General features: G+C 39.3%; 1 protein-coding gene across 2 annotated transcripts in view; it reads left to right on the plus strand.

The window, feature by feature from the left end:
* The first annotated feature begins 2,700 nt into the window (after positions 1-2,700).
* Positions 2,701-24,079, plus strand: part of LOC136875588 (hemolymph lipopolysaccharide-binding protein) — a 35,143-nt gene continuing 13,764 nt past the window's right edge. Inside the window, exons 1-3 of one of the 2 annotated variants that reach the window (XM_067149130.2) lie at positions 2,701-2,799; positions 17,602-17,740; positions 23,674-23,794. In XM_067149130.2, the coding sequence (XP_067005231.2) occupies positions 2,789-2,799; positions 17,602-17,740; positions 23,674-23,794 (271 nt within the window). In that variant the 5' untranslated portion in view covers positions 2,701-2,788. The remainder of the gene's footprint in view (positions 2,800-17,601; positions 17,741-23,673; positions 23,795-24,079) is intronic. The other variant, XM_068228348.1, reaches the window with a different exon arrangement.

The raw sequence follows: 24,079 nt of genomic DNA on the forward strand, positions 1-24,079 counted from the left end.
TGTTTACCAATTCAAATCTCGCGCTAGTTAGGTTAGGTTGGTACCACTAAAGTTTAGGCCCGTTAAGATGGCAGCAGTGAGGTTAGCGATGCATTGTTGTCGATAATAGCTGTCAAAAAGGCACGTGGCTTTGTTTACCAATTCAAATTTCCCGCGGGAGGAGGAGCAGGCCCTTGGGAAGGCCTCCCTGGAGGAGGAGGCATGGGCCCCTGGGAAGGCCCCTCGGGAGGAGGAGGAGGAGGAGGCCCCTGGGATGGCTCCCGGGAGGAGGAGGAGGAGGCCCCTGGGAAGGACCCTCGGGAGGAGGAGGAGGAGGAGGCCCCTGGGAGCCGGAGGAGGTGGTGGCGGCCGAACCATCCAATTATACTACTACAACTTTTTAACGAAATAATGAGCAGAAAGGACAAACATTCATGCACAAAGAACTGCACATTTACCTAATTGCAAGACACAGACCAGTTCTCTCGATATATTTCTCCCATTTTTATACAAAGCTAAATATATCTCATTCGTAGAACTCCTAAACCTATTCAAATATATCTTATTTTTTGCTGATGGTTTAACGCCACACGCATCGAAAGTTTTCTGCGACGCAAGGATGGGAAAGGGATAGATAGGATGGGGAAGGTACTGGCCGCGGCTTTAATGAACACGCGAGAGGTCGCGCCCGTTTTACAACGGGAGAGGTCGCGCCCGTTTTACAACGGGAGAGGTCGCGCGAAGGCAAATTGCTCACGCTTAACATTTTAATGAGCTGCTATTTTCCTTTTGCAGTGAATTCTCTGATAAAAATATAGATATGTACCCTGTTTAACTGCCTTTCAACTAGTACTAGCATAATTACCCAGTAACAATATTTTCTCAATGTGAAAAAATTATGAAATTTTTGCAAAATCTGGTAAAATTTCATGAGTTTTTAAAGAGCGCGAGAGGTCGCGCGTTAGCAAATTGCCTCAACATTTGCATTTGTACATTTCAATGAATGATTTGGTCATAGTTCAACACGAAACTACAGCACCACACTTCACTGGAAGCCACCATAAACCTTATGAACTTTACTTAAGAAACTTTCTTGGAAATGCAGTCATGTAAGAATGCACTCCGCGAGGGGTCGCATGAAGGCAATTTTCCGCGGCAGATGCGAAAGTGAAAGAAAACTTAGAATACACCGGAACGCAGCAGGCAATACACTGACCATTATTAACGTCAGGCGAGAGAGAGGGAGGGGAGGGACGAAACGAGAGCCCTAAGCCCTATAGCGGCTAGCAACGAAATTATTAACGAATATTTAAAAAGTGCATAAAACTGCCGCGGGCGCGACCTCTCGCGTGTTAAAGTACAGCCGCAACATTTGACTGGATTTAAAATAGGAAACCACGAAAGCCATTTTCAGGGCTGCCGACGGTGAGATTCGACCCACCATCTCCAAAGCTACGCGACCCAAGACGCAAGGCCAACTCACTCGGTGGCTATACAAAAGAAAATACTGGAAGTTGTATCTACATTGAGTTTAAGGAAGCTCATCCTCAAAAATGACATTCTTATATGAATTCTAGTTGATGTACCCGTGCTTCGCTACGGGATTATACATTGTGTGCAGAATTCGAGGTAAAGTAGTGAACACGTTGTAAGTAAGATTGTAATCAATTGCACAGATACTGGACGGGGATGTCGCCATAAGTCATTTCTCATGTGAAGATCGGGTTAAGGAGTTTTCATTGTAATGGCAGACAGTCAGTTATAATCTAGCTGGACAGTTTTCATTATAATGCCTGTTTACATCCTCAAGAAATAACTGAAATTATTCCTTAATATGTAGGTCTATCGCAATGTAACTGGGACGCAATCAATCTCTCGCAGTTTACAAAATATGGTTAAAATATATATAATACTTGTATTACAGCATAATAATGATGGCGGACTCCAACCCGAAAACTCTAAGTAGCAAGCAGTAGTGTTAAGAAAATGTATCAGTTAATTCCACGCATGAGCTCCATTTTGGTCTGAAAACTGGTGTGGTGTAAAGTTGGGCAAAAGTCCTGCGAAAGTCAATGAGTCAGGGGGGCTCAAGTGGCCTTACAAGTGTGTGAAATAAGCTATAAAGAAATGTTTTGATTGCCTGGATGATGGCTGGTTTATTGGATTGGCTTGAAGAATTCTTATCGTGACCTGGGTTATTATAAGATCGGTATGGATAGCCTTCTCCTCTGAGAACGATTGCTGTTAACGGTTTTGAATTACTAAGAGAAACTTCTATTTATCTCAGTAGCGCAATCATTTCTCTTCTATGTCCAAGAAAATCGGTTTGATATTAGATGGGGTTGGTGGAAGACGAGTAATTTAGAATGTGCGGCAGAACATAATTCCGACATTAGGCAGTCCATTCCAATCTCAAAAAATATTGTAAAGACTTTAAAGATTACTATTTTGTTATGAAGTGTACGATCTTCACAAGGCGAGTCGTTCTACTGTCACAGTTCTCCTATTCTCATCAAAATAACTCGTAATGACAGGTATGGCGACTGGTTCAGATTGAATCGTACTTTACTCGCCCTAATTTATCTGTCCTTCACTCGGTTACAAGCGTAGAAGGAAGATAGAAATAACATCCCAGAAATCTGTTTTTCACCTATACCACCTGGTAGGATGACTCATCAAATGTTAATTCGAATGAGTCCCCTGAGCTGTCTTAAGCGGATTTGGATGCAATGCATCTTCTCGCTTGGTAGAAGTATAATATCGGCGGTTGATTAGTGACAACAACAAGAACAGACATCCCAGGAGTAACATGGAAGGCAGGTAGGCCTAAGTATTCTCAGCACACAGAATTTATCTGAATAGCATGCACCGGTATATTAAAGTAGCAAATGATCACACTTCAAAGGAAATATTTCGGTTCAAGCAGCAAACTTTAATGAGACATTATATTCATGTAAGTTCCATCACTGTTAAAATTGTAGAGTAGCTAACGCCTGATTGACTGAATGGTCAGAGTCAAAGGCTTCGGTACAGAAAGCCTTGGCTTACATCTCCGGACACTTTGAGGATTTTAAACTCGTCTAGTTACTTCCTCAGACTCGTAGAGTGAATGTTTGTGTTCGTCCCGATACACTCACTACAAAACCACCGAGCGGGTGGCTGCGTGGTTTCGATCACGTACTTTCCAGCTTGCATTCTGGAGATAATGGGTTTGAAGCCCACTGTCGGCAGACCTGAAGATGGTTTACAGTCGTTTTCCATTTTAACATCAGAAAATGCCACCTTAATCAAGAACACGGTCGCTTCCTTCCAACGCTCAGCCCTTTCCAAACCATCGTCGCCGAAAGACCTACAGTATCTGTGTCGGTGCGACGTAAAGCAATTAATGTCGATAAAACACCACAAATGACCACAGAAGCACACAATACAGAATACATTCCTCCACATATCGTTGATGTTAGGACGCGCGTCCGGGTGTAAAACAAGGGTATGTCCTCATGTATGAAACATTTCGCACCTGCGACCCAAACAGAGTGCCTTTGCTTTTTGACAAACTGTGTGAAACCTGTATATATTTTACTGTCACAGTCTTCTGCTTTTCCACTTTTTTTTATTTTCCGTAATCTTCTTCTTTTTTCTTAAGTTTATAGAGTTATTTAGAGTCTATGCACGAGAATGTATTAAGATAAAAATAAGCACCTCGTCCCCAACGCAGAGGACCTCGATAATGTTGTGAGATGGACAGCAGGCAATGGTATGTTGATAAACGGGGTTAAAAGTCAGGTTGTGAGTTTCACAAATAGGAAAAGTCCTCTCAGTTTTAATTACTGTGTTGATTGGGTGAAAGTTCCTTTTGGGGATCATTGTAAGTATCTAGGTGTTAATATAAGAAAAGATCTTCATTGGGGTAATCACATAAATGGGATTGTAAATACATGGTACAGATCTCTGCCCATGGTTATGAGGGTGTTTAGGGGTTCTAGTAAGGATGTAAAGGAGAGGGCATATAAATCTCTGGTAAGACCCCAACTAGAGTATGGTTCCAGTGTATGGGACCCTTACCAGGATTACCTGATTCAAGAACTGGAAAAAATCCAACAAAAAAAAAAAAAGCAGCTCGATTTGTTCTGGGTGATTTCCGACAAAAGAGTAGCGTTACAAAAATGTTGCAATGTTTGGGTTGGGAAGAATTGAGAGAAAGAAGAAGAGCTGCTCGACTAAGTGGTATGTTCCGAGCTGTCAGCGGAGAGATGGCGTGGAATGACATTAGTAGACGAATAAGTTTGAATGGCGTTTATAAAAGTAGGAAAGATCACAATATGAAGGTAAAGTTGGAATTCAAGAGGACAAACTGGGGCAAATATTCATTTATAGGAAGGGGAGTTAGGGATTGGAATGACTTACCAAGGGAGATGTTCAATAAATTTCCAATTTCTTTGAAATCATTTAGGAGAAGGCTAGGAAAGCAACAGATAGGGAATCTGCCACCTGGGCGACTGCCCTAAATGCAGATCAGTATCGATTGATTGATTGATTGATTGATTGATTGATTGATTGATTGATTGATTGATTGATTGATTGATTGATTGATTGATTGATTGATTGATTGATTGATTGATTGATTGATTGATTGATTGATTGATTGATTGATTGATTGATTGATTGATTGATTGATTGATTGATTGATTGATTGATTGATTGATTGATTGATTGATTGATTGATTGATTGATTGATTGATTGATTGATTGATTGATTGATTGATTGATTGATTGATTGATTGATTGATTGATTGATTGATTGATTGATTGATTGATTGATTGATTGATTTAACAATATGCAGTTAAAATTCCCAAAAATCGAACATGAGGCCCTCCCAAACGGAGACTAGTAGGCTGCCAGATAAGAAGCCAGGAAACTCATTAAAGACAGATGTGCATAGACATAAATTTGAATAATAATAATAAGAAGAGGAAGAAAAAGAAGAAGGAAGGTTAGTTGTTTTATGTTCACACATACATTTTTGTTACAAAGAAAATCTAATTCAGCTACCGTACTCCGACTTTAATACGCATATTTTTCAATTGATGTTCAGTTATTATGTTTCAAGAATGAATCGGTTTTATACATATAGTAAGCGTTTATTACACAGTTTATCAATTACTCGTTATTAAACTGCAAGAAAATGTTTTCTAACTTCAATACAGGTCACATCAAAGGAAAACTTGGAATAAACAATTTTGTGTTCTTAGCGGATTGCTTTAAGGGTGTGTGTGAGATTTACAGCAATGTATTTTCACGTCAACGTCAGTTGAAGTCGCATACATAAAAGAGAACCGTTGTGACACACAACACATGCTATCCCGTCACACAGTGTACCACAGATACCGACACATCTTTAAAGTACATAGAATAATACACATTTACCCACTGGAGGACATCCAAGCCACTAGCTATGGTAGCGATAGCTTCTATGTATTTCGTGTAAAATGGCGATAAATCTTCAGTAAATAAGAACATACACCTCACACACACCAAAAGCTGGTTGGTAAAATTTTCCCACGATATATCATAAGCTATATCGTCACTTCACCGGTAAAACGTTGTATTCCACAAATCTCTTCCTATCGATAATTCTTCTTAAGACTGGTCACGCCTCCCAACCACGTATGGAAATGCAGTCCGTCAGAACAAATTTCGTTGTGTTCATTTTCCTATGCCCATGTGTAAAGGAAAATGATCCTTACTGTACCGTACTCTAGGAATGTACGTTTGCATTACGTATTTACGCACTCCTAGTGTATAATGCATGTAAGTTTCATTTTCGTTTACGCGCCGGCATAGGAAAACGAACACAACGGACATTGTTCTGATGGACTGCGTATCCATATGTGGCTGGGAGGCGTGACCAGTATTAAGGAGAATAATGGATCGGAAGAACTTTGTGGGATACAACGTTTTACAGGTGAAGCGACGATATACATCGCAGTCATATTGTTATGTGGGAGAATGGCTTCCCGAATTTAAGTGCGATGAACAGAAATCTGTACATTCTCCCTATTCTGGACAGGTTTTGTATTCTTGAAAACAACTTGAAGGTACCTGTATCCTATGTTACGTGACAAAAAGAAAGTTCGTCAAGACGTAGACCCTCTCATATAGAGACACAAGTTTTCTCAATTTCCTCCTACACGGAGCTAGTCCTTTGGCGTATTCCCATGAGGAACTCGTCAGAACACTATCTGAAGCAAATGCTCTCCACCATGTGATTTGAAGACGGCCTCCCTGCCATTTACACTTTGGTGAAATCCACCTCATTGCTACCGATGCAATTCTGCTGTCTTCCTCGCGCAGAATGTGTCCAAACATTGGAGTCATCTCTGTGCAACATGTTATGAATTGTAAATAATCCACTTCTCCGCATGACCGAAAGATTCAATCTTCAAGATTCGACGGACAGACCACTTTTGGAGGACATCAAGTTGATTACTCATGCTTGTTGACTTCTTCCAAGACTCGCAGGCGTAAATATATGTTGTAATAACAACACAGATGATAAAACGTAATTTGATTTTCAGAGATGTGGATGGTGAGAACCAGATCTTGTTCACTTTCTACAAAACCGCTATCGCCTTTCCAATACAACCACTAACATCCACCCCAGCATCTCCATTCTGGTAGATAACACTAATACATGCAATAATAATGTTATTTGTTTACGTCCCACTAACTAGGTTTATGGCTTTCGGAGACGCCCAGGTGTCGGAATTTTGTCCCGCAGGAGTTATTTTACGTGCCAGTAAATAGTAAATAACACTAATCAGGTAGGTAAATCTCTTTATTGCGTCCAGTTGCTGTGATCTGAATAGGATTCCCAGCACAGGAGCCTTGGGTTTCGCGTGCATGATCTTTGACTTCTCGGCGTTTATCCTGAGGTCCACTTTGCTTGCTTCTTTACCAGATCTTCCGTTGTAAATAGAAACTTGGGTTCATCTTCTTCAAGCAGAGCGATATCATTGGCGAAATATAAGTGTGCAAGGCGGCCTTTATCTGACCAGTGCATACCGAAGCCGGTACATTCCTTTGTGCGCCAGATGATGAAGTAGAGGACAACAAGTAATAAGAGTGGAGATTATACTGAGCCTTCTCTGACCCCTGTGGTAATCTCGAAGAATCACATGTGTCCGTTGTTAGTACTATTTATTACTATAACCTGTTTTTATAAGTTCTAAAAGATGTTAATGAAATATTGCTGGTACTCCATACATGCACAAAATCTTTCGAAGGGATTCTATGTGGATGTTCTCGAAACCTTTTTCCAAACCTACAAAATTGATGGTAAGTAGATGTCTGTATTTAACTCACTGTTTTATGATGTTACGTAAAGTGAAGGTCTTCTGATTTTAGGGACTTTCACAGTTGAATCCAGCTTATTCTTGCAGCCACTATTCAAGAGAATTTCAGAATCACTGAAACATACCTTATTAGACTCTGAGAGCAGGTAATATCTCGCCAATTGTACACTGCGAGATTATTCTTTTCTTAGGAAGTTTGACGAGGCACCTCTTCGCTAGTTTCCCTCAACCAGTCGATCTTGCCAGCACCTGTTGTGTACCGTTATTATATCTTTCGAGACACCACACTTGAAGATCTCTGCAGATACGTTATCTCGTCTAATCATACTGCTCTGATATATTTCACAGTTTAAGTTGCAATATTTGTTTTTCAATGGTGATCTCCCCACTATGAGTTCTCCTAAAGCGTTCTCTTCATCAACCCTGTATATGACAGTTTCCTGTGGTGGGCTGGTTTACTAGAAAGGTCTTCTTGCTCTAGATTTTGTAGGTGCTTTCGACAATGCATGGCACCCTAGTATTCTAGCTCGCTTACGGGAACAAAACTGCCCTTCAAACATTTTTTAACATCATATATGGAATCCGGTCAGTTAGTCCTTGCGCTTCAGCCTCCCCCCCCCCCCCCACCCACCTCTTTCCTTCTTGTTATTCCGACTCTTTTTTCACTAATCTTTCGAGCTCTGCATATATATTCTGCACATTTTCTTTGATTCTTTATCTTGATCTCGTTTGAGATTTGTAGCCTTTTTTTTCCATCAATGAAGTTCCATGTTCATTTCTTGATCCATTGATCCTTTCATTTAGCATGTCGTCATCATCCAATGGTATCGTATCCGTGGGATTATTCCAAGTGGTATTTTGTATTTTCTTCAATGTTCACTATTTTGAAATGATTTAGTAATTCTTGAGCAAATATATCTGCAGTTGTTTGCATACTGAGGTGTTTACTGCGATGGATTTTTTTGCACGTTTTTTGTAAATACTGCCTGTTTTCGAAGCTTTAGCTTAATTTCTGCTCGAACTAAGTAATGGTCTGAACCAATGTCCGCTCCTCTATTGGCCCTTACATCACGTACCGTAGTGGCGATCGTCATTTCTGGCTGATACAAATAAAATCAATCGGTGACCACTAGGCTGCCTTGTGAATATACCGATGTTATAAATATGTATTTCGAAATATAATCCGTTGTGTTCACACCTGTCACGGAGTCGAGCAGAAGATGCATGGGCTCCGTTCACGTTCTCCTCAGCACCTCGTTCTCCTCCAGCTACAGGGATGGAATCTAACTGTGTCGTTCCACTACCAAGGGAACACCCTCGAGTCAAGTTGGGATATTTACATTGAGATCTGGTCGGTAGACTGCAGCGTTGTGCGAGCAGAAAGTAAGATTGTGCCAATCAAGTCACCTGTGACAATACCACTCTTGACATTCATAAACAAGCATCGGTGATAATTTCCATTAACAGTTAATTGAGCAGAATATTACGTTAATGAACTCAAACATTAAAAATAACTTATCATATAAGTTCCACCTATTAAATAATCGAACATTAAAAAAATAACTATTAGGTTATTCAGCCTGCCAAAACAAATTTTGAGTACAAATTTATCAACTACCTGAAAAATAAAGCATATGGTAACAGTATAAACATGAAGAAGGAACAACTTAATTGCAGAAGTTGCCAAAAATGTCCTGCCTTCCGAACTCTGGTGTTGATGTCATGTGATGTGATTGTATGGGTAAACTGCTTCCAACACTGGCGTCTTTACATTAACAATACTTCACTTAGTGGCGCGCAGCAGTGAGCTTTTATCCGGAAGATAGTGGGCTCGAACCCCCCTGTTGGCAGCCCTGAATAAGTTTTTCCGTGGTTTCCTATTGTCATACCAGGCAAATGCTGAGGCTGTACCTTAATTAAGGCCACAGCTGCTTTCTTCCCATTCCTAGGCCTTTCCTATCCCATCGTCCCCATAATACCTATCTGTATCTGTGCGGCGTAAAGCTAATTCTAAAAAAAGAAAAATTCTAAGTGATTAAATAGGCTAATCTCGGTTTTAGCTGAAGAGGGTGGCAAAAAAGCCGAAACATACCTAGATGTTTAAGATAATTACTTGTAATAAAATATATTATAATTATTATGACCAAATATTGAATACGTGGACCTATATAATACAGTGTTTTTAACAATTCAGTTAATTAACGTTATAGATCAATACAGAACCTAAAATGAAAAGTATACACTACATTTGAGCAGAATGTATATGGAATCCGATCACATTCTCTGTATCATGTCGTTCTGTTCCAAGTTGTGTATTTAAGTCACCGAATAACAGCATGGAATCGTGGTTTGGAATGCCTTCTAGGGTGTTTTAAATTGTCCGTTTAAAATAGATTTTGCCGTATCATTTGAGGTATCCGTTCGGGCATAGTCATACTTTTTTCATGTTCATGAGTAAAAAGGGCTATAATTATTCCTTCACTGATCTGCTTCCATCCAACAAACACTATCGATGCCTCACTTCTTCTTTTCCCACACGTGTGGGGGTCGCGGGTGCGAACTGCGTAGCACATTTGGATTTGACCCTGATTTACGGCCAGATGCCCTTCCTGCCACCAACACTATATGGAGGGATGTAATCACTATTGCGTGTTTCTGTGGTGGTTGGTAGTGTAGTGTGTTGTGTGTATATGAAGAGGAAAGTGTTGGGACGGACACAAACATCCAGTCCCCGAGCCAGAAGAATTAATCAGAAGCGATTAAAATCCTCGACTCAGCCTGGAATCGAATCCGGGACCCTCTGAACCGAAGGCCAGTACGCTGACCATTCAGCCAACGAGTCGGACTATCGATGCCTCTTTAAAATTAAATAATAAATAACACAGATCACATTTATTACATATTTGAATATTAATCATTATTATAACATACGAAGCAACTGTGATAGTTCAAAGGAGAGCGTGTAATATTATTTTTACGTACTTGCCTGGCAAAATTTATAGTTGTGTGAACAGGTCGAACGAGAGGTTAGCAGTACACATACCTGAAACAAAGGAAATACAATATGTGAGAAAAATTTCAGTAGTGGTAATTCACAATTGATAAATTACACTTATATTACCAGTAGTGTAGCCTGCGTGGCTCAGTCGGCAGCACGTCGGCCTCTCACCGCTGGATACCATGGTTCAAATCCCGGTCACTCCATGTGAGATATGTGCTGGACAAAGCGAAGGCGGGACAGATTTTTCTCCGGGTACTCCGGTTTTTCCTGTCATCTTTCATTCCAGCAACACTATCCATTCTCATTTAATAGCATCTATCAGTCATTAATAAAATCACTTTGGGAGTGGCGACCCCGTCGTACTAATAGCCTATATATGATTCATTCATTACATCCCTGACCTGTCAGTGACTAGAAAACAGGTTGTAGGTTTTCATTTTCATTACCAGTAGTATTCAGCCTTTTACTACTAACGAATGTACCCGTGCTTCGCTACGGTATTCAACTTTGGTTACGGATATCCACGTAAATTACTGTGCATGCAGTGAATACCATTTTTTAAAATAGCATATCCTTTAACATTATCCGAGAAACAGCATGGGCAGGTCGCCATACGTTGTTTCCAATGTAAAGTGTGAGCTGCAGAGTTGTGATGATAACGGCAGCCTCACTTGCCTATTGCCATTCATAATCGAGTTTGGAAGTTTACATTATAATGGTAGCCCCATTGCCTACTGCGCGGTCAATATCGATTTTGGGAGTTTTCGTTACAATTCCAGACCCCCTTTCCTAATTCCAGACATACTGCAGTTGAGGAGTTTGTATTATAATGGCAGGCAACTTCCGTACTGCCAGTCAAAAGTTAGCTGTGCTGTTATCATTATAATGACAGGCCCATTTTCCTACTGCCACCCAGCATATTGCCAGTCACACCGAGTTGGTGAGTTTCTATTAAAATAGCAGGCCACTGTGCCTATTGCCAGTCACATATTAGATGAGTACATTTTTTATAATGGTGGGCATCCTTGCCGACAGCCAAACACAAACGGGTAGGGAAGTTCTGAACAAAACTGCATGCTCCCTTACATTCTGGAAGTCAAATCTAGAAGTGATCTATGCATTACAATGGTAGGTCATCCTTATTAATGCCAGTTACACAGGAATCGGAAAAGGACCTCGTTCCTACTGCCTGTCAAAGTCGGTGTGAGGAGTACTGATTACAATAGCAGACACCCCTTTCTCGGTCGCTACAAATCGATATCAATCAATACATATAGATCAACATACGAAAATATATGCATGTTTACTATATTGCAGACCTTCATTTACAGATTAACTACAGCTAAACGGTACGTTGTATCGACAAACGGATTATACCACAAGTAGCCGTATTTATGGGTCGACATGGCTGGCCCTATGATATTCTCTCGTATCTCACCTATTCATGGTTCAGATTGAGTTAGAAACGTTGAATAGTGTGAAATTAGTGTAAAATTATTCTATCTTTCCAATAAGTGATTCAAAATATGAATTATGCGTGAAAAAATTGCAAAATTTACTAATAGTTGAGAAATAGAGACAAATCTACCGTATAAGGGATAGAGATACGACAAAAAGTCATAGGACCAACGTTGTAGATCACTCCAAATTGAACTCAGATTGTGCAACATTCGTTTTATGACAAGACGTACCGTTTAGCCACGGATGACCTCGAAACGGAGGTCTGCGCCATCATTAAAATTGCCTCCTTATTTCGATATGTTTTGGGGATAAAAGTGAAAAATTCAAAGATCTTGGATTTTTTCCGTCGGTTACAGGTTTAAACGTATAATTTTGCCTAATTTCAATTTTCTGGCTCGTATGCAGACTGTGCCGCAATCTTCATTTTGGGAAGGGAGATTAAAATTAAGACTTTCAGGAAATTAAAACTTAAATGGACAGCTGTACGAAAATTTTGCCAAAATAGTCAATGTACAGAAACACGGTCGTTACGATTTTATTTATATAGATAGATAAGGAATCTGCTCCACGTACAACACTTTTGGGCTATATCCGCTGGACTTAGGCTGCAAAACCGACCATTCATGATATCTCTCTTATTCATCCTCCAATGGAAGAAAAAGGTTGCTCGATTTCCAGTCAGGTTGATCTTGTATATATTGTGGGAGAGTAAAACAACTGTTTCGGTTCCCTATCAACCCCCAGTCCATTCCGGGAATTTGAAATGGTATGGACTTTGAAACCTATATTTGGACAGGTGGATGCTAAATACAGGCTATCCTCTTCCCGCACAACATACGAAGTGGTGTCAGTGTATTTTCGGGACACTCTCTATAAAGTTTGGCTGAAATATCTTCAGTACCGGTAGTTTTCAAGTTATAAGAAATATGCTTTACACGCACCCGCTTTTGAGTTAAGTCCGTTGGCACTTGTACTGAAAACCATCCGTTAATGATATTTCTCTTATCAATCCTTCTGTAGAAATGAGGGAAGGATGGTAGATTTCCATTAATTTTGTTTGTGCATATTTTGTGGGAGTTAAAAAATCATGCTTTCATTTTCGGATAAACCCCCAGTATATTTAGGTACTCAGAAATAATATTGGCCCTAAAACCTACCCAAGGACAAGTGGATTCTAAATATCAAGTTTGGTAAAAATGTATCTACTTGTTTTCAAATTATAAGAACTCGGACAAGCGATTTAATTGCTCTGAAACCAAAATACATTTGAAGGTGGTCAATTCGTAAAGCTATAGAGCATTTAACGCCTCATAGTGATGTTACGAAGTTGTCCATTATCGGCTAGGCTGTGGATTTTAACTGCATGTAGTTATTTCTGTTAGCTCGGTGACTGGGTGTTTATATTGTTTAATACTCTTGCCTCTGTCTGTATACAACAGTCTACACTACGAACTACCAAAGTAACAAACGGTAGTAAATATATCCCTCGTGGTGTAGTTGGCGTCAAGAAGGGCATCCGAACTTTAAACTCGGCCAAATCCATACCAAGTGCTAAACCTAGTGAAAAAGACCACAAGGGGAAGAATAATAAGAAGACGAAGAAGGAAAAATAAGAAATTCAAAATGTAATTTCCGACCTTTATCGTGTCATTGATGAGAGAAACGTACGCTCGACATACGATACCTTTGCAGTCAGCTTAGGAAAATTAAGGCAGAAAGTAAAGTCTAAGGTGCACGAAATTTTGAAACTATTCTAATGTTTCCAAAAGATACGGTGTTCGATACAGTTGGAAAGAGTCACTCAATTTGACTATGCCATCAAAACTCTTCTCATAATTCAACTTCACAAGTTATAACCGCATGTAATCGTAAGACTGGCACGGAACCACAGGGATTGGTTAGAACTAAATAATTAGCCATCCATATCGCTTAGGTGACCAGCCTCACACCGACAGGCGTAACTTCATATCTTGCGACTTCACCGTAGCGGTAACTTAGAGAACGCCCGGTTCTTCAAATTCTTGGACGATGCATTTGGTCGTAATCGTATGATTACCTTCAATGACACTTAACAACACTGCCATTTACGTTACATTTGCAAGAATTTTCTTTCCCACTATTTTGCCATTCGTTTCTTCTGTAATTATCATCGACTATCTACTTGTAAATAGAATTATACTGAATTAAATTTATAACGTGTATTCTCATCACTTCTCACCACTTCACTTCTCTCGTGTTGAGTGACACAAACTCATCTGTTCTTAGCTCTATTAATTTTTGTGTGTTTTGAGGTGCATTAAGGCCATTTAATAGATTTAATAATTGTTTAACAATTAATATTCACAATAAAAGAAGAAATATTAATTATTTCTTTCTTTTATAAAAGATTAAACTCCTACACCTCTTTTTCGTTACTTCTTCAGAGTGTCTTGGTTGTTTCTGACCCTATCTCATCCTAGATTCTTGCCGAACATCTGAGATAGCATGCCCTTCCCAATGCCGCACAATTATTCAGATGGAATTGCACCCTAGGATCTGCCCCGGCCATTACTTTGGGAAGACAGTAGCTAAGCTGCTGCATTAATCACTGCCACTTAGTCGTTTCTAAATTATATTGTATTACATTTTCGTCCCTGGAGACAACTCAAAGGTTATCTGAGTAATTCTCTGTATAGGACTGATATACAATGGACTTTTGTAAAATAGTTCATTCGCAGATATTCTGCGTCTTGAACGTTGCAGTGAAGTAGTGAGCTTATTTGTTAGAAGTAGGTACGTCCTTAAGAGATAATTTAGCAAATACAACCGACAACTTTGGGCTTAATTTGTTATTTGTGACATAGTTTCTCAACCTGTGCGATGGAATGATCACCGCAGTGCTCCTAGTTGGGTCCCGTATTGCTTCGTATTATTGGTGTAAAGTTCCAACTAGGAAAGAATTCTCAATGAGGAGATAAGCTTCCAGTAAGCAATGGATTCGACACATGAAGCTCTGGGTATGGCCGGCCTTCGGTGGTGAGAAATAGTGAGGAGAATACCGGATAGTAAGTCAGGCTAGGATAATAATGGACTCAACCATCAAAGGTAAGAGAAGTAAAAGGGAGAAATGGAGTAAACAGGATCGACTCAGTTTTGAATTACTTTGAAGTAAGAAGTTACATATTATGCATAGGATATGCAGGTGTTAATTATTATTTAATAATAATGTTATTTGCTTAACGACCCACTAACCGCTTTTACGGTTTTCGGAGGCGCCGAGGTGCCGAAATTTTCGCAGGAGTTCTTTTACGTGCCAGTAAATCTACCGACACGAGGCTGATGTATTTGAGCACCTTCAAATACCACCGGACTGAGCCAGTAACGAACCTGCCAAGTTGGGGTCAGAAGGCCAGCGCCTTAACCGTCTGAGCCTCTCAGCCCGGCGTTAATTCTTTAATGCCGTGGTCAATTTTTACCTGATTTTCTACTAGGATACTCATATTCGTACAGAGAGAGAAGTGAAAAGTTAAGTGGCACATAAGGAGTTGGAGAAGCTTAGTACATCCACAGAGGTTTTACAGATTTAACGCCGAGAGGTGTAACAGACTAAGTTGTATAAATTTATTTATTTATTTATTTATTTATTTATTTATTTATTTATTTATTTATTTATTTATTTATTTATGCAAGTTCACTATATTCATCTTTCAATCAGACCCCTATTGGCCAATTATTGTTCTCTTCTGTGAAGATTTGCTGCGTGTATCGAGTAACGTTTCTGTAATCTTGCATTCGGGAGGTGACGAATTCTAATCCCACGGTTGACAGCCGTCCGTAGTTTTCTGTAGTATCCCCATTTCAAATCAGGCAAATGCTGGGGCTGTACAATCCCACATTTCACAATCTCGTTGCGCCGAATATATTGTATATGTTAGTGCAAAGTTAAGAAAATGGATGACAATATTAGGTTTCAGGTTTAAAAACTTATTGTTAACACATACCGTGTTCAATTATTTTATTTCCCGATACGTTAATTTTTGGGAATATCATACCATTCCTGGTTTCTCTCTTAATATGAATATTCGTGTGTTTTGTGGTGATCATTGTTTGAAAGGAAAGTAGAACTCGTTTCTGCGCTCAACTCCAAAAGAGGAAATTGAAGTGATTTGACACATCGAAGGGTAAAGGCAGCAAGATAGGAAAGGGTTGTGAAGCGAGCGATAGCAATGACTCCGTAGATCTCGCAAACATAAGACTAGATAGGCAAATCTAAGTTGAGGAGTCTGGTACAAGTAGGCTATTTGGCAACGATGACAGACTCAGCTAGGGCTTTGTGGTTACCAAGCCATTCTCCCAAATTGAGAGCCCGCAGCGAGTCGACAACTTAGGGCCGGTTGCATAAAAGTTAATCTAAGTTCAACCACCTGAAACTGATCTCCAGTCAACCTGAACTTAGAATTTTGGTTGTATAAACATTAATCCAAGATCATGTCTTCTTGATGGAAGATCAAATCTGACTGGTGAATTTTCTCAAATTAACCTGGTTGAACTAAGTTCAGCAGAAGGAATATAATTATTATTTTTGTGAGAAATAAATCTGTTTAGGTGTCTATAACATAATAACAAAGAAAAATAATAAATAGGCCTACTGTTGATTAAAGTAAAATGGTAAGTAATGCTAATTGTAATTATTTGAACAATAATCCTACTATTAACAAGTTGTTTGTTCTCCACTGTTTTATGCTTAGGGCCTATAGGTTATGCTATTTTCAGATTTCAGATTACTCTGACGTTTCATCCGAGAATGGAGAGTTTGAACTCCAAAGAGCTCCTCGCGTGTTTCAACATAGAAGGAATCCCTTGTTAGAACTAAATGATCGACAATTTAAAATAGGTTTCGATTAGGAAAACGTGTAGTTGAAGAACTAGAACAAAGATTACATCCACAATTAAGGACACAAGCTAAACGAAATCATGCACTAAATCCAATGTTCATGATCCTTCTCACACTAAGATTTTACCCAACTGGAAGCTTCCAAATAGTAATTGGAGATATATTCAATGTAAATAAAGGAACTGCAAGTAGGACTATACACAAAGTCACTAGAGAGATTGCAGCTCTTATACCTCAATTCATCAAGATGCCTGCTGAGGAGGGTGAAGTAAGAAGGACATATCTTTTTCCTCTTTCTTAAAATTTGCAGTACGCGTCTTCTTGTTACTCATCTTTCTTCTCCATTTTGCGGCTTTGTTTACGTATCGCAGACAAATGAATGTCGAATGGCGTCGAGAATTGTCGATCGTTTCTATCCAAATCGCATGTTCGATACAACTCCATTCGATACAATCGCAATTATCTCTCTTGTTTAGCGATGTTGTCAACTCTGTTTCGTCAAACTTAGATCAAAATTGAACTTGGTTCAGTGATCTCAGATTAGTGTTATACAACTCACATAGAGAAAAGAACGAAGTTCATTTCCGATCTTCGATCAAAACTGAACTACAGTTAGCGATTTTTATGCAACCGGCCCTTAGTCACTTCCTTCGACAGGTAGAAAATTCTGTGAATGTATCCAAGCCTCCCTTGATAGTGGGCATATAATTACAACGGATAACGATATCGCTACGTTTCCCCAGAAGACATAATCGTTATCATCACCGACGTAAGCTATATTGTAAACCCGGGTAAAACAAAGACATGATATTTACAAAAAGGTATTTTTCAACATTTCTGGAGATTTTGGGACACACTTGTTTTAATAATAATTTTTTCGTGTAATAGATGTAGAATTCAAATTCGAGTCCTAATAACTATCTTTTGTTCGAAGCATGATAGGCCTGGCTCTCATTGTATCTGCAGTGTTCATTCACACACAAGCAGCTGACGAGTGTATCCCCAAGGAGACTCTCGGCATGAAACTCAGCATCGACAACAGGCGAAACCAGACAGGCCACTGGGTGTCTAAGGTAAGTCGAAGAAATTAGTTTGATCTATTATCATCTCTCATTTTATACAGAAAATTCCCCTGGAAAAGTTGTGAAGAATATACTGTATATAGGTTAAAATTTTATTAGCGAAAACTCTTTAGTTACTACAGTAGAGATGCAGAAGTTCCAAAGCTTTATTGTCCTTCGGTGGAGTCACCAAGGTTGTGTGACACCCGTTGCCAGAGATGTAAAAGTCGTAACGCTGGTTATTGACGTGAAACGTCTTATAAATCGTTACGGGAGTTGGGCAGTTGCCTGTAAGTGGCGGCAATGGAACGAAATGTTATGTACACCAAACAGTTCTTTATAGCTCTAAGGACATATCCAAACAAGCCATATGTCATCGGAAAGAAGAAAAATGAGAGAGTAACATATACGGCTATCTTTCTGTTAAGGGCGACCTCATACAAAAGAAGATGGCTGAAAGAATAACGATATCAAATCACGTGCCGCAGCCAAGGTAAAATTAGTGACGTTAAATGAAAACTGTCGAGAAGTCACAGGTGGGTTAATTTTAAAGAATGTAGATCTTCACAGCTCAGAAAATCACGAAACAGATTGTATTTCTAAACGTAAAAAAAATATAGATATTAAACTAATATCGAAGAATTGTAGCATTTCAGGGCAAGAGGCGAAATATCTCTAAAGTAAGGGAGTGAATGACTACAGAAAGAGGTCACAGGATAAAATAGCATCACATTATGAACCTAAGAAGCTGAAATCATTGCAGAAAAATTTGGAAAGTGATATGAACTCGAAGTGACAGCCGAGTCAGTGCCTATTACACAAGTATGCAAGTAATGGAAAACGACGGTGATGGTGGCACAACTTCTAAGACTGACAGCGGTTCGAGTACGATGGATACTGAAGTGTCAGAAGTTCATACACGACGAGATGCGAGTTGCACATCCCCGACTCACAAGGAGAGATTTCACGCAATGAATGTCTACGGTGCCGATAGTGAAAATCAGTCTGCTTTTTTTTATTCGTCACGTGAATAGAACTGCGCACTGACAAATAGTTCCGAGCTTCCACACTATAATATTGAGAATAGTTCTGAACGAAGTGGGTCCTACAGCAAGGGAATGAGGTCGAAGTCACTAATGTTTAATCCAGGAAAGTAATGCGAGTGGTAAATTATTTCACAGCTATACCGTGTGAATAACTCAACTACAGTTTCTGCAACACGTGCTGGATTATCATCATCCAAAGTGATAGGTATGTTTGCACAGAAAGTGAGTTCGGTCTTCACTGCGATACCAGTCGCAGGGTGTGTTGCAGTATTTTAATATAATGCTCACTATAATTTGGAAAGACAAAGCTTGAGTAGGCCTACATTTTGCACAAGCTGTATGGTTGAGTTACTCGGTCGAGATGCAGCTTAAAAGTATTCTACCATCCACATTAGACGCTTATTGAACCCCTTGTGGTGCTGACTATTTCTCTAGGATGAAAAAAGTATTACGTGTTATTCGATTCAGAACTATTCCTGAAATTTGTTAGACACAGACCACTGTATTCTAACCGTCGACCAAAGCAGTAGATGATATGCTACGACTTCTACATCACCGGTAATAGGTTTTACGCAACGAAAAGAACTCCATACAAGAGCATTACATGCATCAACCATACTAACTAAGACATCTCAGTCCCGCATTTAGCGAAACTTTGAAATTAACTTTTATTATATCCCGAAAGTCAATTATTTTTCCTCCTTCCCATGAAGGCGGTTGGAAAACAAGGAATAATGCGGAAACGGTTTTCTAACGACGCTAAGAATTGACAGAATTATCAGTAAACAATACATAATGAATAAGCTAAAATAAATCATCTTAAATTATGAAACATCCAAGCCAATCCCAAGATTTGGCAGAGAAACATGGTTATGGGCTGAACGAGATGGTGTCAGCGGTGGTGGTGGTTTCCAGGGAAATTTCAGCAAAGCAACTATCCTTACAGAACGAGATAAGAACCGCATCCAAGCAGCAGAAATGAAGTATATTACCACTAGCTAGAAAAGCAAGACTAGACCGCAACGCAACGATTCGATTAAGAAGTGATATAGTTGATGCCATCAGAAGCTTCAGATCTAAATGAAGGTATCGTGTGAAGAAAATGAATTTACGGTGACGAAATACCTTAAGTAACCACCAAAAATATTTCGATGTTGATGAAGATAATGACAATTATGACGACGATGACACATGCGCCGTTTCATTGTTGACCCAAGAATAATGTTCTCTTTTTAAAAGGACACGAAATCAGAATATACGACCAGGTTTATTCAAACCAACTCAGTAACATTAATAAAATTTCGAAATCGGCTTTACATTTCTATGGACCACGGTGTAACACGCGATTTTGTTCAAAAATGCATGGAGGAACAGTAACAAAAACCAGGTTGGATTGAAATTATCATGCATTGTGTCGCGACACTGTGTAGAGGAATATCATGAATATGATATTTATTTTTGTTTATTACTGTTTTAATGAATGGGATACATGTATTTAGTCTCAACGGTCCTGTGAGAGAAGGAATGAAATCTGTTACTGATGTAAGATTTATATAGTATAGAAGTAAAGTAGTTAATTTTATATAAATCTTCCTCATCACTATGTTTTAGTCTGACATGTCACGTTTACAACAATTCAGTCGGTACGATCATTTCCATGTAAGGAGTGTCTATTCAAAAGGTGCTACTCCCACTTTTTCTTTCCTTAGTATTTCGTCCCCATGCATTGATGTTATTGAATACCATCTACTGCTAAGAGCAATACAGACCAAAAAAATTTAATGCCTTAAAACTAATACCGTACATTTTATTCATATCGTGTCAGAAGCATACATAAGTTTAAAATTAAAGATAAGGAAAAACATAATATAAATACTCCAATGGCGAAGAGCCACATTAAACTATGTGAGCCCAAAACCTTGCAACATCAAGTGCATTTGGCTTCGCTTTAACCAGGTCTTCTGTTGTGCAGCTGAATGGGCATGAACTGCATTGCAGCAAATGGGCTGTGGTCTGCTCTTCTCCACATACACACAAGGTACTGTTCACTTCGAAACCCCATTTCTTCTGGTTTACCCTGCACCGCGTAACACCAGAGCGCAGTCTGTTCAGTGCTCTCCAATTCACCCAATCTGTGACATGGCCAGGAGGGAGTTCCTCTTTTGGGGTCATCCATTGACTGATCCTCGTATGTTGACTCCTGACGCGCCATTCTTGAATTCTTGCTTGCTGCGCTGTTCCTGCAAGTGTTTCGGTTACTCTCAAGAAGCTTTTCCTAGACTTAAGTCGCTGGCGTGGTGGCTCATATCCAAACAAAGGGTGGGCTTTCGATGTCAACACCTTTCTCTTTTCTTTCTTGGCTGCCACTTCACGGCGAATATCGGGAGGTGCTATCCCTGCAAGGCAATACACTTTTTCCAAAGGTGTAGGTCTCAAACATCCAGTAATAATGCGGCAGGTTTCGTTGAGTGTTACATCAACTGCTTTGGTATGGCAAGATTTGTACCACACCGGGCATGCGTATTCAGCTGCGGAATAGCAGAGCGAAAGGGCAGATGTCCTCACTGTGTCTGGTTGTGCTCCCCAAGATGTTCCAGTTAGCTTCCGCACAATATTGTTTCTAGCAGCCACTTTCTGCTTGATGTTCAAACAACGTTTTCTGTAGGTTAAGGCACGATCCAAAGTGACTCCGAGGTACTTCGGGGTAGGATTGTGTTGTAATGCTATGCCTTGCCAAGTGACCTTCAGAGTTCGGGAAGCTTCTCTGCTGTTTAGATGGAAAACACAGGTTTGCGTCTTAGTTGGGTTTGGTGTTAGTTGATTCTTCTTGTAATAGCCAGCAAGAGTGTCTAGAGCTGTGGACAATGTTTGTTCAATCGCCTCGAAGTTATCCCCCTGAGATGTGATGACACAATCATCAGCATAGATGAAACTATTCGTCCCGGCAGGAAGAGGCTGATCATTTGTGTAAATATTGAAAAGCATTGGTGCCAACACGCTTCCCTGAGGTAGTCTGTTCTTCTGTATCCTCCACCTGCTTCTTTTCCCCTGGAACTCAACGAAGAATCTTCGATTTTGAAGTAGGTTTCTAATGGCACAAGTCAGATGGTCCTGTGATTTTCTGGCTTTCAAAGCCATCTTCTATGTGTTGACTTAATTTCAACACCTGCGATGTGCAGCTTTTCCCTCTCCTGAATCCAGCTTGCTGTGGAATCAGAAGTGGCTCGATTTTATCAGTCAACCTATTGAGGAATAGTCTCTCCAGAATCTTAAAAAGATGGCATAATGAGGAGATTGGCCTGTAGCTCCTAGGGTCATTTTTATCTTTGCCTGGTTTTAGAATGGCTATGACCCTAGCCTTCCTCCATATTTTAGGTATCATGGAAGACTGAATGCAGTTATTCATGAGTTCTAGCAACCAGCACTTCGCAGTAGGACCAAAGTTCTTAATTTGTTCCATTCGAAGGTCATCGAGTCCTGCTGACTTCCCAATCTTACACTTACTGAGAGCTAATTCCAGTTCAGTTAGTGTGAAATGCTTAGATAACTCATTGCTCTCGTCTGGTTGTCTGACTATAGGATTCTTCCCTACTTTCATGGAAAGCTTTGGTTTTCCATTAAGCAGAAGTTGGTACATGATCATGCGTAATACGTTCCCTCGCGTTCTTCCATAAGTTCCTTGGCGCCTTTTGAACAGTAACTCCTCATATATTTATTGTATGAATTGCAGGCTTCAGATATTTAATTAATATTTTGAAATATGACAGTGATAGAGATTGTTCCACCGTTCTCTGAGACCAGCTCACTATATTGTTAAATATTAGCGCGATGTGCATTTTATTTCAATTATTATAATGGTAATACAAGTAACGCATTTCTTAGGATATTCCTGCAATACAAGATACAAGTTATTTTCTATTATCAAACGTATGATATTCCATCATAATACACATCTACTGAATTAAAAAGTAACTCAAAGAGTTTTGTAGGTTTGATATTGATTGAATTGGATAATAATAATAATAATAATAATAATAATAATAATAATAATAACAGTGGTAACAATAATATAAATTACATTTTACTTTAAGTTCTTATAAGATACAAGATATTGTGTCTATGGTTCTAAATTGATTACAGTATTTCAATTCACATGATTTCGTGCCTTGTGTGATAAATAGCTCTTAAACCAATAGTTGATGCAAATCATTATTATAACTGTAAATATACCACAGATCCCACATTTATTTATTTATTTATTTATTTATTTATTTATTTATTTATTTATTTATTTATTTATTGACATAAATGCCTCCCAATGCATGTAGCCGTAAACGACACAGTGTACCTAAGACAATACAGTAATATCTGGCGCCATGACTGAATGGTTAGCATGCTGGCTTTTGGTTCAGGGGGACTCGGTTTAGATTCCCGGCCGTATGGAGGATTTTAACTTTCATAAGTTAATTCCTATGGCTCGGGGGCTCTGTGTCTGTGACGTTTTCAGCATTAGATTTCATCCTAGGTAAGGCCCCATACTAACAGCCGCGCAGGTCCTATACGGCGTCAACTCGGAAGACCTGCACCAGGCCTCTCCGGAGGTCACACACCATTCTCATTCTTCTTCTTATTATTATTATTGTTCTTGTTATTCATACATCAATAATTAAAACTGCAATTACAGTATTTAAAGAAATACAAGAACATGATACAAATATATTGTTGAACAACATACAGAGGTGTCGATAAAACTGTTGATTCAGAATTTGACAACTCTTTTTTAAGACTACGGGTACAATTTTATCTCTTACGGAAGTATGTCCAAATATATACCAACGTACTAATATGAAATTATATCAAGAGTTAGCAATAACAACAACCAAGACTGTTTATCTTTAGGTTCAGCTGAAGCACAGTGACGAAGGAGAAGTTAAAGGGGATCCTTGGACCGTTGATGTGGAGCAGAAGACAGCAGGCTGTGAGGACAAGGGATTTGTCGTAGTTGAAGCTGTTCTGACCTGTAAGTTACTGCAATTCATTTCTTCCTTCACAGGGCAAAACCTTTATTGTAATGCAAACAAGTACTTTCTCCAATGTTGAATTCGTTACCTGGTAGTGGTGACATTTATAAGAAGTTTATTTCACTGCCGAAATACCTACTTGAAGCACCTCCAGCTGTTTATAGACAGGTCGTTTTCAGCAATTGATAACAACATTAGTTTCTGAGGATTCATTCAAAAAGCAGTTGAAAATGATCTAGTGAAGTACTGTAATACATGTACAATTAAAGCCAGTACTAAATTTA

This window comes from Anabrus simplex, chromosome 6, assembly GCF_040414725.1.
Source record: "Anabrus simplex isolate iqAnaSimp1 chromosome 6, ASM4041472v1, whole genome shotgun sequence".
NCBI classification, from domain to species: Eukaryota; Metazoa; Arthropoda; class Insecta; order Orthoptera; family Tettigoniidae; genus Anabrus; species Anabrus simplex.